The sequence below is a fragment of the Bufo bufo genome, chromosome 2, assembly GCF_905171765.1.
Source record: "Bufo bufo chromosome 2, aBufBuf1.1, whole genome shotgun sequence".
NCBI classification, from domain to species: Eukaryota; Metazoa; Chordata; class Amphibia; order Anura; family Bufonidae; genus Bufo; species Bufo bufo.
Window position 1 is genome coordinate 238,160,934 of NC_053390.1, and position 15,106 is coordinate 238,176,039.

Here is a 15,106-nt window from a genome sequence, read left to right on the forward strand (position 1 = left end):
GGAGAGGTTTAACACTGACAAATGTAAGGTTATGCACATGGTAAGGAATAATGCAAATCACCCGTACATACTAAATGGTAAAACACTCGGTAACACTGACATGGAAAAGGACCTAGGAATTTTAATAAACTAAGCTGTAAAAACCAGTGTCAGGCATCTGCTGCCAAGGCCAATAAGATAATAGGTTGCATCAAAAGGGGCATAGATGCCCGTTATGAGAACATAGTCCTACCACTTTACAAATCACTAGTCAGACCACACATGGAGTACTGTGTACAGTTCTGGGCTCCTGTGAACAAGGCAGACATAGCAGAGCTGGAGAGAGTTCAGAGGAGGGCAACTAAAGTAATAACTGGAAGGTGGGGACTACAGTACCCTGAAAGATTATCAACATTAGGGCTATTCACTTTAGAAAAAAGACGACTGAGGGGAGATCTAATAACTATGTATATACACTGCTCAAAAAAATAAAGGGAACACTTAAACAACACAATGTAACTACAAGTCAATCACACTTCTGTGAAATCAAACTGTCCACTTAGGAAGCAACACTGAGTGACAATCAATTTCACATGCTGTTGTGCAAATGGGATAGACAACAGGTGGAAATTATAGGCAATTAACAAGACACCCCCAATAAAGGAGTGGTTCTGCAGGTGGTGACCACAGACCACTTCTCAGTTCCTATGCTTCCTGGCTGATGTTTTGGTCACTTTTGAATGCTGGCGGTGCTTTCACTCTAGTGGTAGCATGAGACGGAGTCTACAACCCACACAAGTGGCTCAGGTAGTGCAGCTTATCCAGGATGGCACATCAATGCGAGCTGTGGCAAGAAGGTTTGCTGTGTCTGTCAGCGTAGTGTCCAGAGCATGGAGGCGCTACCAGGAGACAGGCCAGTACATCAGGAGACGTGGAGGAGGCCGTAGGAGGGCAACAACCCAGCAGCGGGACCGCTACCTCCGCCTTTGTGGAAGGAGGAACAGGAGGAGCACTGCGAGAGCCCTGCAAAATGACCTCCAGCAGGCCACAAATGTGCATGTGTCTGCTCAAACGGTCAGAAACAGACTCCATGAGGGTGATATAAGGGCCCGACGTCCACAGGTGGGGGTTGTGCTTACAGCCCAACACCGTGCAGGACGTTTGGCATTTGCCAGAGAACACCAAGATTGGCAAATTCGCCACTGGCGCCCTGTGCTCTTCACAGATGAAAGCAGGTTCACACTGAGCACATGTGACAGACGTGACAGAGTCTTGAAACGCCGTGGAGAACGTTCTGCTGCCTGCAACATCCTCCAGCATAACCGGTTTGGCATTGGGTCAGTAATGGTGTGGAGTGGCATTTCTTTGGAGGGCCGCACAGCCCTCCATGTGCTCGCCAGAGGTAGCCTGACTGCCATTAGGTACCGAGATGAGATCCTCAGACCCCTTGTGAAACCATATGCTGGTGCGGTTGGCCCTGGGTTCCTCCTAATGCAAGACAATGCTAGACCTCATGTGGCTGGAGTGTGTCAGCAGTTCCTGCAAGACGAAGGCATTGATGCTATGGACTGGCCAGCCCGTTCCCCAGACCTGAATCCAATTGAGCACATCTGGGACATCACGTCTCGCTCTATCCACCAACGCCACGTTGCACCACAGACTGTCCAGGAGTTGGCAGATGCTTTAGTCCAGGTCTGGGAGGAGATCCCTCAGGAGACCGTCCGCCACCTCATCAGGAGCATGCACAGGCGTTGTAGGGAGGTCATACAGGCACTTGGTGGCCACACACACTACTGAGCCTCATTTTGACTTGTTTTAAGGACATTACATCAAAGTTGGATCACTTTAATTTTGAGTGTGACTCCAAATCCAGACCTCCATGGGTTTAAAAATTTGATTTCCATTTTTTAATTTTTGTGTGATTTTGTTGTCAGCACATTCAACTATGTAAAGAACAAAGTATTTCAGAAGAATATTTAATTACTTCAGATCTAGGATGTGTTATTTTTGTGTTCCCTTTATTTTTTTGAGCAGTGTATATATATCAGGGGACAGTACAGAGATCTCTCCCATCATCTATTTAACCCCAGGACTGTGACTGTGACGAGGGGACATCCTCTGCGTCTGGAGGAAAGAAGGTTTGTACACAAACATAGAAGAGGATTCTTTACGGTAAGAGCAGTGAGACTTGGCCTGAGGAGGTGGTGATGGTGAATTCACTAAAAGAGTTCAAGAGGGGCCTGGATGTATTTCTGGAGTGTAATAATATTACAGGCTATAGCTACTAGAGAGGGGTCGTTGATCCAGGGAGTTATTCTGATTGCCTGATTGGAGTCGGGAAGGAATTGGGGAAAATTGGCTTCTACCTCACAGTTGTTTTTTTTTTTGCCTTCCTCTGGATCAACTTGCAGGATACCAGGCCGAACTGGATGGATAAATGTCTCTTTTTCGGCCTTATAAACTATGTTACTATGTAATGGTAGTGCAAGACTGGAAAATTTTGTCACAGTGATATAGCTCAGGCAGTGTAACCGAACTGTCTTCTTATCACATTAGCGGAAACATAATAGGATAGATGTATGAAATCTTGTCTAAGGTGTAAGGAGGAATTACCCATGGTAAGCAGTAAAAGTTCAGTTCTCATTCTTCTAAGACGGTTTACAAAATGAAACACCCAACCTTGCTACGGTGGGAAACTTCTTCAGTTTTCATTTGGTCGCTGCTAAAAGAATCCCGTGTGGCTATTATGGACTAGGCTGATGTCACATTGTACAACACATAAAATTAGTATAAACCATTTTACCTATTTTCTTAAACATATACAGGTGGGGCCTTTCTAATGACTATTAAAATAGCCATAGTCAGAAGTGGATTCAAAAGGAAGGGGAAATATAAAATATGGGCTTATACTTCCTGCTGGATCCACAACTGCATCAAAAATCTGCAGTGGTGCGTGTGAAATGATGTTTGGATGCTTTCAGACAGACCAAAATTTGTTAAAGGCTATGTACACCTTTGGGGGCAAAATTTTATTATTATTGCATTGTACTCATTTTGAGCTAAAAACTAGATTTTTGTACTTAACGTAAAATCTATTTCTCTTCCGTTCATTGGGGGGGACAGGCTTGACCATGGGTATAGCTGCTGCCACTAGGAAGCGGACACTAAGCACAAAAGTGTGAGCTCCTCCCTTTAGCTATACCCTTCCTACAGGGACTAAGCTAAAACAGTTAGTGCAAAAGCAGTAGGAGAAGCAAGAACAAACAGAAAAACCACGTACAAACCCAGAACAACGTAGGCCATTAGAGACCCTTAAAAGAGAGAACTGGTGGGATCTGTGTCCCCCAATGATCTGAAGAGAAACAGATTTTACGGTAAGTACAAAAATCTAGTTTTCTCATCCGTATCATTGGGGGACACAGGCTTGACCATGAGATGTTACAGAGCAGTCCCAAGGGTGGGCCAAAAACAAGAAACCCTCCTGTCAATTAAAGAACAGCCGTCTGCAAAACTTTACGCCCCAGAGAAGCGCCAGAAGACGCAAAGGTGTGTACTCTGTAAAACTTAAACAAAAGTGTGCAAAGGCGACCAGGTAGCCGCCTTGCATAACTGAAGGGCTGAAGCCCCATGATGCACTGCCCAAGAGGCCCCCTACTGACCGAGCAGAATGAGCAGTAACTAAAAGGGCGGGGCCCGGTCACTGATGCGGTATGCCTCCACAATGGCCAAACTAATCCATCGGGAAATGGGGGCTTTGGACGCAGCCAACCCTTGTCTCTGCCTCTCTGGAATGACGAACAGTGAATCCGTCCATCGGAAAGATGACGTCTGAGACAGATAGATACGAACAGCCCGTACTAAATCCAGAGTGTGAAGTGACTGCTCACGATGATACAGGGCAGGACAAAAGGAAGAAAGAATGATATTTTCATTGAGATGGAATGCCAACACAACCTTTGGAAGGAAGGACTGAACAGGGCGAAGTACTACTTTGTCCCGATGGAGCATCAGGAAGGGCGACAGACAGGAAAGAGCCAAGAATTCCGACACCCTACGGATGAAAGAGATGGCCACTAAAAAGTCCATCTTGTAGGACAGGAAGCGAAGGGACACCTGCTGCAAAGGTTTAAACGGAGATGACTGAAGAGTGCTGAGCACAAGATTAAGGTCCCAAGGATTCAACGGAGGGCGGTAAGGGGGCACAGCGTGTGCAACCTCCTGCAGAAAGGTCCGAACCGCAGAAAGAGAAGCCAAGTTCCGCTGAAATAAAATTGAAAGAGCTGAAACTTGCCCCTTGAGGTAACTGAGAGCCAGTCCCAAGTCCATGCCCGACTGCAGGAAGGACAAGAGTCGCGGCAGCGAAAAATGAATGGGGGACAGCTGGTGATGTTCGCACCAACTAAAGTAGGACTTCCAGGTCCGGTGATAGATCCGAGAGGATGATGGTTTCCTGGCACGAATCATAGTCTGGACAACCGCGTCCGAGAAACCCCAAGCCCTTAGTACGGCGGCTTCAACAGCCATGTCGTTAAATGTAGAGACCTTAAATTTGGGTGGAAGATCGGTCACTGCGAAAAGAGGTCCTCCCGAAGTGGAAGACACCAGGGTTAGTCGGCAAGGAGGGAGACTAGGGATGCGTGCCACACTCGGCGTGGCCAATCCGAGGCCACGAGAATGACAGGCAGACCTTCGGATCAGATTTTCCAGAGAAGACGCGGAATGAGGGGAAGAGGAGGGAAAATGTAAGGAAACGTGAACTGACTCCATGGAATCACGAGAGCGTTGTACGCCAAGGCCAGGGGATCCTTGGACCGCACAACGAAGTTCTCGACCTTGTGGTTGAAGCGAGAGGCCATGAGATCCACGTCCAGTCGACCCCACCGCTTGCAGATTGCTAGAAAAACCTGCGGGTGATGAGCCCATTCGCCGGGATCGAGACACTCCCGTCTGAGGAAGTCGGCAATCCAGTTGTCGACGCCTGGGATGTGAACTGCCGATAGCGCTTGGACATGGGTCTCTGCCCAGCTGAGAATCAGCTCTGTTTCTGTCATGGCTGCCGGGGTCCGAGTGCCGTCCTGGTGGTTGAGGTAGGCCACCGCCGTGGAATTGTAGAACTGAACCTGAATCGAACGTCCCCAGCGGTGGTCGGTCCAATGAAGCAGAGAGAGAGATGAATCGCTCTCAATTTCAGGATGTTGATGGGAAGGGAGCGTTCCTCTTGCGTCCACGTGCCCTGAACGGAGAGATTTTCCAATACTCCCCCCCCAGCCCCGGAGGCTGGCATCCGTTGTCAACACCGTCCAGCGGAGGGGAAGGAAAGAGCGACTCGACGTCCGCATCAGGGAAACCATCCACCACTTGAGGGCCCGGCGGGTTGGAGCCGGGAAACGTACAAGCCGATCCAGGGAGGCTGGGGATCGGTCCCAATGGGTTAGAATGTCCCGCTGAAGAGTCCTGGTATGGAACTGAGCATAGGGAACTGCTTCGAAGGCAGAGACAATGTGACCCAGAACCCTCATGCAGAGACAAATGGGGAGAGGACGGGGCCACAACAAGGGAAGAATCTGAAGCCGGAGAGTGGATAATAGTTTCTCCGGTTCCATGGACGCGATAACCGAAATGATTCCATCCGGAAGCGGCGGAGTCGAAGAAAGCGGTTGAGGTCCATAATGGGACGAAATGTGCCCTCCTTTTTGGGGACCACAAAGAAATTGGAGTAGAATCCGTAAAACGGTCTTGCGCAGGAACTGGGGCGATCACTCCCTGCCGCAGAAGCGTGGGAATCGCCTGAAAAAAGCAATGCGTGACGGAGGGAGAGGTTGAGGGAGACGAGCGGAAAAACTGGGGAGGAGAAGGGGAGCTGAACTCCAGCTTGTAACCCTCTGAGATTACCTCTATCACCCAGGCATCCGAGACGTGAGCTAGCCGGACATGACGGAACAGATGAAGGCGACGGGAAGACTTGGGGTTAAAGGACTTGGAGCCCTGTTGGCGGGGACGCCAGAAAGGGCGAGGTTTGAAGGGAATCTTACACTTCTGATTTGGGGTAGCCTTGTCGGCTGGCCGTTTAGGGCTGGAGAAACTCCGAAAGGGACAAAAAAGAGGCCTACGCTTTTTCGATCTATTGAAGCGCCCCCTGTTCTGTGGTAAATGAGTGCTCTTACCACCTGTAGCGTCAGAGATGATTTCATCCAGGCGTTTGCCAAAAAGTCTGCTGCCAGCAAAGGGGAGAGCCGTCAAGGCTCTTTTTGAGGCATTATCTGCTACCCAGCAGGAGAGCCAAAGAGTACGGCGAATAGTCACTAATAGAGCAGACGAACGGGCCATAAGTCTGGCCGCGTCTAGAGAGCATTCACAAACGTAAGAGCTGGCCTGGGAGAGCTGCAGGGCAATATCAGAAAGTTCTTCCGGGTGGTCCCCAGAGGAGAGGCCCTGGTGTAGTTTGTTTGCCCACTCACCCATATCCTTTCTCACCCATGTAGAGGCAAAGTCTGGACGCAGTGCTGTGCCCACTGCTTCAAAGGACGACTTTGCAAAGGATTCCGATTTTTTATCCCTGTGGAAAAGGAACCCCCATCCGCCATAAGCAAGGTGGTATGTTTTGCCAAGTGGGAGACGGGAAGGTCCACAATAGGAGAGGACGACCATTTCTTTGTCAAATCCTCCGGAAAGGGGTATAAGACGTCTAAGCGTTTTGGCAAGGTAAAAAGCCTGTCAGGGAAATTCCCCTCTTTGGTGGTTGTGGAAACATTTTAGCGATCAGCCTGAAGGAAAAGCTGGCGCCGGCCGATGAGGGTGCAGGGTCTTCAACCTGTAAGGTTTCTGTTACCGCTGAAACAAGGTTGTCTACCATAGAGGACAGTTTGGAAGACTGGTCCTCAGGAGAGACAAAGTCAGCATCTGAATCTTTTTCCTCGGAGTATGCCTCTTCCAGGTAGGACACATCAGAGCAAGACTCTATGGAAAGTGGCGTGAGACAGAAGAAACAGGGGACGCAGACACCCTTCTGGAGGAGGGTAGCCTGGCCCGTTTTGCAGGGCGACCACGATGGGAATTAGCCACAGGATCCCCAGAGTCGGACTGATCAGAGGACAAACGCCTCAGTATTTCCACTATGGTTTTGTTGGTATGGGAGACGTCCTCTACCATCTTTGACAGGGAACGCGCCCACTCCGGTTCTGCCATGGGTTGGGCAGGAGTGGCGACTGGGTCAGGGTCAGAGCCACTTGGCGGTGGGGCAGAGCACGAAGAGCAGAGGGGATCCAACTGACCGCATGGGAATTTTGAGCGACAAGAAGCACAGGCAAAATGGCGCACAGAAGTTGCCGCCTGTTTTTGGGCCTGGGGTCTGGGCTCGGACATAGTAACTGCCCTGGGGAAGTAGCTTACCCGGCCTGTGTCCCTCAATGTAGTTTGTCCAAACGAGGAGAGGATGAGTGGCAGAGTTCCTTTTGTGGGCGGAGCGCAGGGAAAATGGCGCAAAAAATTTGTGCCAGAAGGATGCCAGAAAGCATATCGGCCTCCGGCGAACACATGGAGATGCTGGAGGCCGGCTTCATCTCGTCCACAGGGCGAAGAAGGAGAACACAGCTGTGTTAAGGAGGCTCCCCAACCTCCCCCTCCCCCAAGCCACAACATGCCCCGGCCAAACGGAGAGGTCGGCCGGGAGCTATCCTCTACCGCGGGAGCCGCATGAGGTAGGCCGCAGGACAAGCCGGGGCCTCGATTACCGGCGGCCCCGGCGGAGCGCGGGAATGTTGGAGACGGACAAAAGATGGCCCCAGGGGAAGGAACCCAATAGCAAAAAGTCTCTCAAGAGGCCTCCGGTGGGGGGAGGGTGGCGGTGTAAGGCGACAGTACATCCCTTCAAGAAAACGAGGCCTCAGTTAAAGAAAAATAGGCCCCAATGTGGAGTAACCTGAGAAGGGGAGGGAGGCTTTTGGTGGAAATGCCCCCCTGGCGTTTTCTGCCCCCCTGGATCCAGCCGGGTCACCACCTTCCGCGTGCGGCCCCTTGGGGAGGGCAGCTTCACCGGTAATAGAAGGGACTTGGCGTGGTGCGGTCATGGTGACCCGAAAGCTGGCGGGATACAGAGGATTTAGGAACCTCTGGTTCTCCTTGTCTTCTGGAGATTTAGGATGAGCATCAGGCTTGGGGACCCCCTGGACTCCACTCTCCTGGGTGGGGACGCAGGTAGTTAAGGCTGTCTGAAACCCGCTAGAGGAAAGGAAAAAAATATATATTTTTTTTTTTAAAAGAAGAGGAGACCTGCAAAGCATAGAGGTCTGCCTCCTATGGACACTAAGCTAAAACTATTTTAGCTTAGTCCCTGTAGGAAGGGTATAGCTGAAGGGAGGAGCTCACACTTTTGTGCTTAGTGTCCGCCTCCTAGTGGCAGCAGCTATACCCATGGTCAAGCCTGTGTCCCCCAATGATACGGATAAAAAAATCTTTTTTTTTTTTATTGGTCTTTAGTAGTAGTTTAGAGATAACGTTTATTATTCACAAAGTGAAAGTACCAGTCACACAGTTACAAAAACTGTTAACCATTTGTGACAGAATGGCTCAATATTTTTAACCTCTTCACATCCGCCCATAGGATATAAATGTCCTATGGGTGGATGTTTATCTCTGAATGGACGTTCTGGAACATCCATTCAGAAAACTGCAGGAGAGTGCAGGAACTGTTGGGTCTTCTACAGACCTCGATCAGCCTGCAGTGAAGCTGTACAGCGCAGTATTATGCTGTACAGCCTCTCTGGGGGCTGTATTTTCCCTGTAACTGGGGCTACTATGTCAGCCCCAGTTACAGGAGAAATCAATAGTGAAAAAAAAAAAACTTGACGTTCAATGTCCCCCAGAAGTAACATAGTAACATAATATATAAGGCCGAAAAAAGACATTTGTCCATCCATTTCGGCCTGTTATCCTACAAGTTGATCCAGAGGAAGGCAAAAAAAAAAAAAACCTGTGAGGTACAAGCTAATTTTTCCCACTTAAGAGGGAAAAAAATCCTTCCCGACTCCAATCAGGCAATCAGAATAACTCCCTGGATCAACGACCCCTCTCTAGTAGCTATAGCCTGTAATATTATTACACTCCAGAAATTCATCCAAGCCCCTTTTATTGTACTCACCATCACCACCTCCTCAGGCAGAGAGTTCCATAGTCTCACTGCTCTTACCGTAAAGAATCCTTTTCTATGTTTGTGTACAAACCTTCTTTTCTTACAGACGCAGAGGGTGTCCCTTCGTCACAGTCCTGGGGATACATAGATGATGGGAGAGATCTCTGTACTGTCCCCTGATATATTTTTACATAGTTATTAGATCTCCCCGCAGTCGTCTTTTTTCTAAAGTGAATAACCCTAATGTTGATAATCTTTCAGGGTACTGTAGTTGCCCCATTCCAGTTATTACTTTAGTTGCCCTCCTCTGAACCCTCTCCAGCTCTGCTATGTCTGACTTGTTCACAGGAGCCCAGAACTGTACACAGTACTCCATGTGTCGTCTGACTAGTGATTTGTAAAGTGGTAGGACTATGTTCTCATCACGGGAATCTATGCCCCTTTTGATGCAACCCATTATCTTATTGGCCTTGGCAGCAGATGCCTGACTGGTTATTACAGCTTAGTTTGCTGTTTATTAAAATTCCTAGGTCCTTTTCCATGTCAGTGTTAACGAGTGTTTTACCATTTAGTATGTATGGGTGATTTGCATTATTCCTTACCATGTGCATAACCTTACATTTGTCAGTGTTAAACCTCATCTGCCACTTCTCTGCCCAAGCCTCTAATCTATCCAGATCCATCTATTTCGGCCTGTTATCCTACAAGTTGATCCAGAGGAAGGCAAAAAAAAAAAAACCTGTAGCAGTATATTGTCCTCTTCAGGGTTAATTACTTTACACAGTTTAGTGTCATCTGCAAACATTTATATTTTACTGTGCAAGCCTTCTACAAGATCATTAATAAATATATTAATAGTGCCCAATACTGACCCCTGTGGTACCCCACTAGTGACAGTGACCCAATCTGAGTGTGTACCAATAATAACCACCCTCTGTTTTCTATTACTGAGCCAGTTACTTACCCACATACAGACATTTTCTCCCAGTCCGAACATTCTCATTTTATATACTAACCTTTCATGCGGTACAGTGTCAAATGCTTTGGAGAAGTCCAGATATACGACATCCATTGATTCGCCGCTGTCAAGTCTAGAACTTAGCTCCTCATAGAAACTGATTGAATTAGTTTGACATGATCGATCCCTCATGAAGCCACGCTGATATGGCGTTATTTGCTTATTTTCATTTAGGTACTCCAAGATAGCATCTCTTAGAAAACCTTCAAACAGTTTACCCACGACAGATGTTAAACTTACCGGCCTATAGTTTCCGCGCTCTGTTTTTTAATATTGGCACCACATTTGCTATGCGCCAATCCTGTGGAACACTCCCTGTCAGTATAGAGTCCTTAAATATCAGAAATAAGGGTCTGGCTATGACATTACTTAATTCTCTTGGGATACGATGCCATCTGGTCCTGGCGATTTGTCTATTTTGATCTTTTTAAGTCGCTGTTGTACTTCTTCCGGGTCAGACAGGGCACTTTCAATGGGGAATTTACTTTTACATTCTGCATTTCATCTGACTGTTTATTTTCCTCAGTGAATACAGTGGAGAAAAAAATATTTAATAGCTTTGCTTTCTCATCGTTGCTCTCTGCAACTCCCCCCTCATTGCTCTGTAGAGGGCCGACACCTTCAGATTTATACTTTTTACCATTTATATAATTGAAGAACATTTTAGGGTTAGTTTTGCTCTCTTTGGCAATTAATCTCTCGGTCTCTAGTTTGGCGGCTTGTATGACCTTATGGGGGACGCAAAGTTTAAAATAAAAAAATAAAGAATTAAAAAAAAAAAAAAAAGTTTCACATGTAAAAAAAGAAAAAATCCTGAATTAAGTAATATTTTTTTTTTAAATAGAAAAAATAAATAGACATATCTGGTATTGCCGCGTCCATAACGTCCGGCTCTATAAATATAGCACATGATCCACCCTGTCCGATAAACACCATAAAAATAAAAAAAACAGTGTCAAAAAAAGCCATTTTTGTCACCTTACATCACAAAAAGTGCAACTCCAAGTGATCAAAAAGGAGTATGTCCCACAAAATGGTACCAATAAAACCGTAACCTCATACCTTTAAAAATTTACCCCTACATAAGAAAATCGCTAAAAAAAAAAAAATATAGCTCTCAGAACATGGAGGCATTAAAACATCATTTTTTTTGTTTCAGAAATGCTATTATTGTGTTAAAGTGAAATAAATTTCAAAAAGTATACATATTAGCTATTGCCGCGGCCGTAACAACCAGCTCTATAAAAATATCACATGACCTAACCCCTCAGATGAACACCGTAAAAATAAAAAAATAAAAACAGTGCCAAAAAAAAGGCCATTTTTTGTCACCTTACATCACAAAAATTGCAACACCAAGCAATAAAAAAGGCGTATGCCCCCCAAAATAGTACTAATCAAACCGTCACCTCATCCTGCAAAAAATGAAACCCTAACTAAGACAATCGGTCAAAAAATAAAGAAGCTATGGAGACACTAAAACATCATTTTTTTTTGTTTCAAAAATGTTATCATTGTGTAAAACTTAAATAAATAAGAAAAAGTATACATATTAGGTATTGCCACGTCCGTAACGATCTGCTCTATAAAAATGTCACATGACCTAACTCCTCAGGTGAACGCTGTAAGAATAAAATAAATAAAAACTGTGATAAAACAACCAATTTTTTGGTCACCTATTCCCATAAAGTGTAATAATGAATGATCAAAAAAAATACCCAAAAATTGTACCATTAAAAACGTCAACTCTTTCTGCAAAAAACGAGCCCCTGCACAAGATGATCGGCAGAAAAATAAAAATTGCTTCCGTAACAACCTGCTCTATAAAAATAGCACATGATCTCCCTCTCAGATGAATGTTGTAAAAAATAAAAACAGTGCCAAAACAGCCATTTTTTGGTTTGCCTGCCTCAGAAAAAAGTAATATAGAGCAATTAAAAATCATATGTACCCCAAAATAGTACCAATAAAACTGGCACCTTTCCCCTAGTTTCCAAAATGGGGTCACTTTTTGGGAGTTTCTACTGTAGGGGGGCTTAAAATGGTACATGGCATCTAACCAGTTCAGCAAAATCTGCCTTTCAAAAACCATACGGCGCTCCTTTTCTTCTGCGCCCTGCTGTGTGCCCTTACATCAGTTTACGACCACATGTGAGGTGTTTCTGTAAATCTCAGAATCAGGGTAATAAATATTGAGTTTTGTTTCGCTGTTAACCCTCGATAGGTTAAAGATTTTTTTTTATTAAAATGGAAAATCTGCTAAAAAAGTGAAAATTAGAAATGTCATCTCCATTTTCCTTTAATTCTTGTGGGACCCTGAAAGGGTTAACAAAGTTAGTAAAATCAGTTTTGAGTAACTTGAGGGGTGTAGTTTCTACAATGGGGTCATTTATGGGGGGTGTCCACTATGTAAGCCCCAGAAAGTGACTTCAGACCTGAACTGGTCCTTAAAAAGTGGGTTTTGGAAATTTTCTAAGCCTTCTAACGTCCTAAAAATATAAAATTACATTTACAAAATGATGCCAACATAAAGGAGACATATGGGGAATGTTAAGTAATAAATATTTTAGGAGGTATCACTTTCTGTTTTAAAAGCAGAGAAATAAAAATTTTGAAAATTACGAATTTTTAATTTTTTTTGGGTAAATTTTTGATTATTTTATAAATAAAGGTAAAAATATTTGACTCAAATTTACCACTGTCATGAAGTACAATGTGTCACGAGAAAACTCTCAGAATGGCTTGGATAAGTAAAAGCGTTCCAAAGTTATTACCACATAAAGTGACACATGTCGGATTTGCAAAATTAGGCTCTGTCAGGAAGGGGGTAAATGGCCCGGATGTGAAGTGGTTAAAAAAAAAGAAATACAACTTCATGTTTCATATAAAGACATTTAGTACTGAGTAAGGCCTAGTTCACACGAACGTATGGCTTTTATAGTTTTTTGCGGTCTGTTTTTCACGGATCCGTTGTTCCGTTTTGGATGTCCGTTGTGTTTCCGTTTCCTTTCCGTTTTTCCGTTCCGTTTTTCCGTATGGCATATACAGTATACAGTTATTACATAGAAAAAATTAGGCTGGGCATAACATTTTCAATAGATGGTTCAGAAAAAACGGAACAGACACGGAAGACATACGGATGCATTTCCGTATGTGTTCCGTTTTTTTTTGCGGACCCATTGACTTTAATGGAGCCACGGAACGTGATTTGCGGCCAAATATAGGACATGTTCTATCTTTCAACGGAACGGAAATTCGGAAACGGAATGCATACGGAACACATTCCGTTTTTTTTGCGGAACCATTGAAATGAATGGTTTCGTATACGGAACACAAAAAAACGACCCGTACACCTGCAAAAAAAACGTTTGTGTGAACTAGGCCTAATACATTTTCTCCCGTGGCAGAATAAGGCTACCATGTGGTGGGTTATTAACACTTTTACTTTCTATTTTTGCAGATGTGAAAGAGCTAAGTGGAGATTCAGAAGTGCCGCAGAAACATACTATCCTCATTGACTCATTACTAGATACAGCCCAGTTTAGAACGGCTGACAGGACAAGTCCAGCACATTTGAGCTCCAGAAAACACACCAGAGATATTGGAGATGTGGCCAGGGCAGCAGAGCTACTTCTCCCTAGTGGAAGCGCACGGATTACATGTGCAGTAAGCATTCAGTGCATATGTGTCTACTACATCCTTTCTGCATAGAAGAAAACTACATGTTATGTTTCTGTATAGATTTTGTTTATTTGTAACACACATCACATATTACAGCAGAAGCATAACTTAAAATTTACATGTTCCAAAGATATAATGGAACGAGTCATTCAACTCAACTTACCCCACTCTTGTGTTGCTTGTGCTGTATTTTATGTCTGTTACTTCCACCGCTTTCAGGAATGTCTTATCATCTCAGATAGCTCCATCCATAATGTGCAGCTGTCCCTGTATTGCAGGATGCAGCTGTGAGGACCAGCAGGTTGTGGTTTCGGGAGCTGTGTCCACACCATTACCAACAGTTGCAGGCTGTAACTAACAGCCAACATCTCGCTATGATGGGACCGGAGAAAACCCTTATCCCAGCTGTTTAATCCTGTTGCTGTTGACTGCAGCATCTAACCACTTAGCACATCTGTCACTCCATCATCACCCATGCCATGTGATTGCGGGTACCACTGAGTTGACATAGTGGCTGTGGGTCTAACAGAGGCCACTTTGTCAAGTAGTCAAGTGCAGGGATTTCCAACCTGCGGCTCTCCAGCTGTTGTAAAACTACAACTCCCACCATGCCCTGCCGTAGGCTGATAGCTGTAGGCAGTGTGGGCATGCTGGGTGTTGTAGTTTTGCAACAGCTGGAGAGTCTCCCTGCTCTAGTGGAACAAAAAAAACCCCAATAATATCCATATCCCAAAATGCCCTTATAGTGCAAAAATAGTGAAAAAGTATGCACTATACATATTGCCCTGATTAGTTGTGAACCCAGCGAGTACCGTAATAATGACTATCATCTAGAATATATTGCGCTTTGTAGGCAATCCAGTTACTAGTATCACAGATGAAAAGTATTATGGGAACCTATATAAGGACTTAGCCATGTTTACTTTCCAGGTGAAGCCACAACTTTCTCATCTGTTTCATGGCACTCTACGAGAGTACCAACAAGTGGGCCTAGACTGGATGGAGAAGCAGTACAAGAAGAATCTTAATGGCATTCTGGCTGATGAGTCCGGGCTAGGCAAAAATGTTCAAGTTATTGCCCTCATGGCGCATATAGCCAGTAATGAAGGTAAGGAAGAGAAATGGCAAATACAGCCATTATTATGGATATATATATGAAGGGCTTGCCCATGAACAACATTTATCGCCTGTCTGCAGTCGTCGCCCCCCCCCGATCACAGAAACAGGAGTCTCCGAATGCTTGTGTGAACGCATGACTACCGCTGGGACTGTCGGGTACAGTGCCTGGAGTTCCATAGAAA

At 45.3% G+C, this 15,106-nt stretch overlaps 1 protein-coding gene across 4 annotated transcripts in view; it reads left to right on the top strand.

Annotated features, from left to right (window-relative positions):
* The window catches only part of LOC120988662 (E1A-binding protein p400-like), a 194,341-nt gene that overhangs the window by 90,633 nt on the left and 88,602 nt on the right, over nucleotides 1-15,106 (top strand). For all 4 annotated transcript variants that reach the window (XM_040416268.1, XM_040416267.1, XM_040416269.1 and 1 more), the window contains 2 exons: nucleotides 13,585-13,790; nucleotides 14,736-14,913. In XM_040416268.1, coding sequence (XP_040272202.1) covers nucleotides 13,585-13,790; nucleotides 14,736-14,913 — 384 coding nt within the window. The remainder of the gene's footprint in view (nucleotides 1-13,584; nucleotides 13,791-14,735; nucleotides 14,914-15,106) is intronic.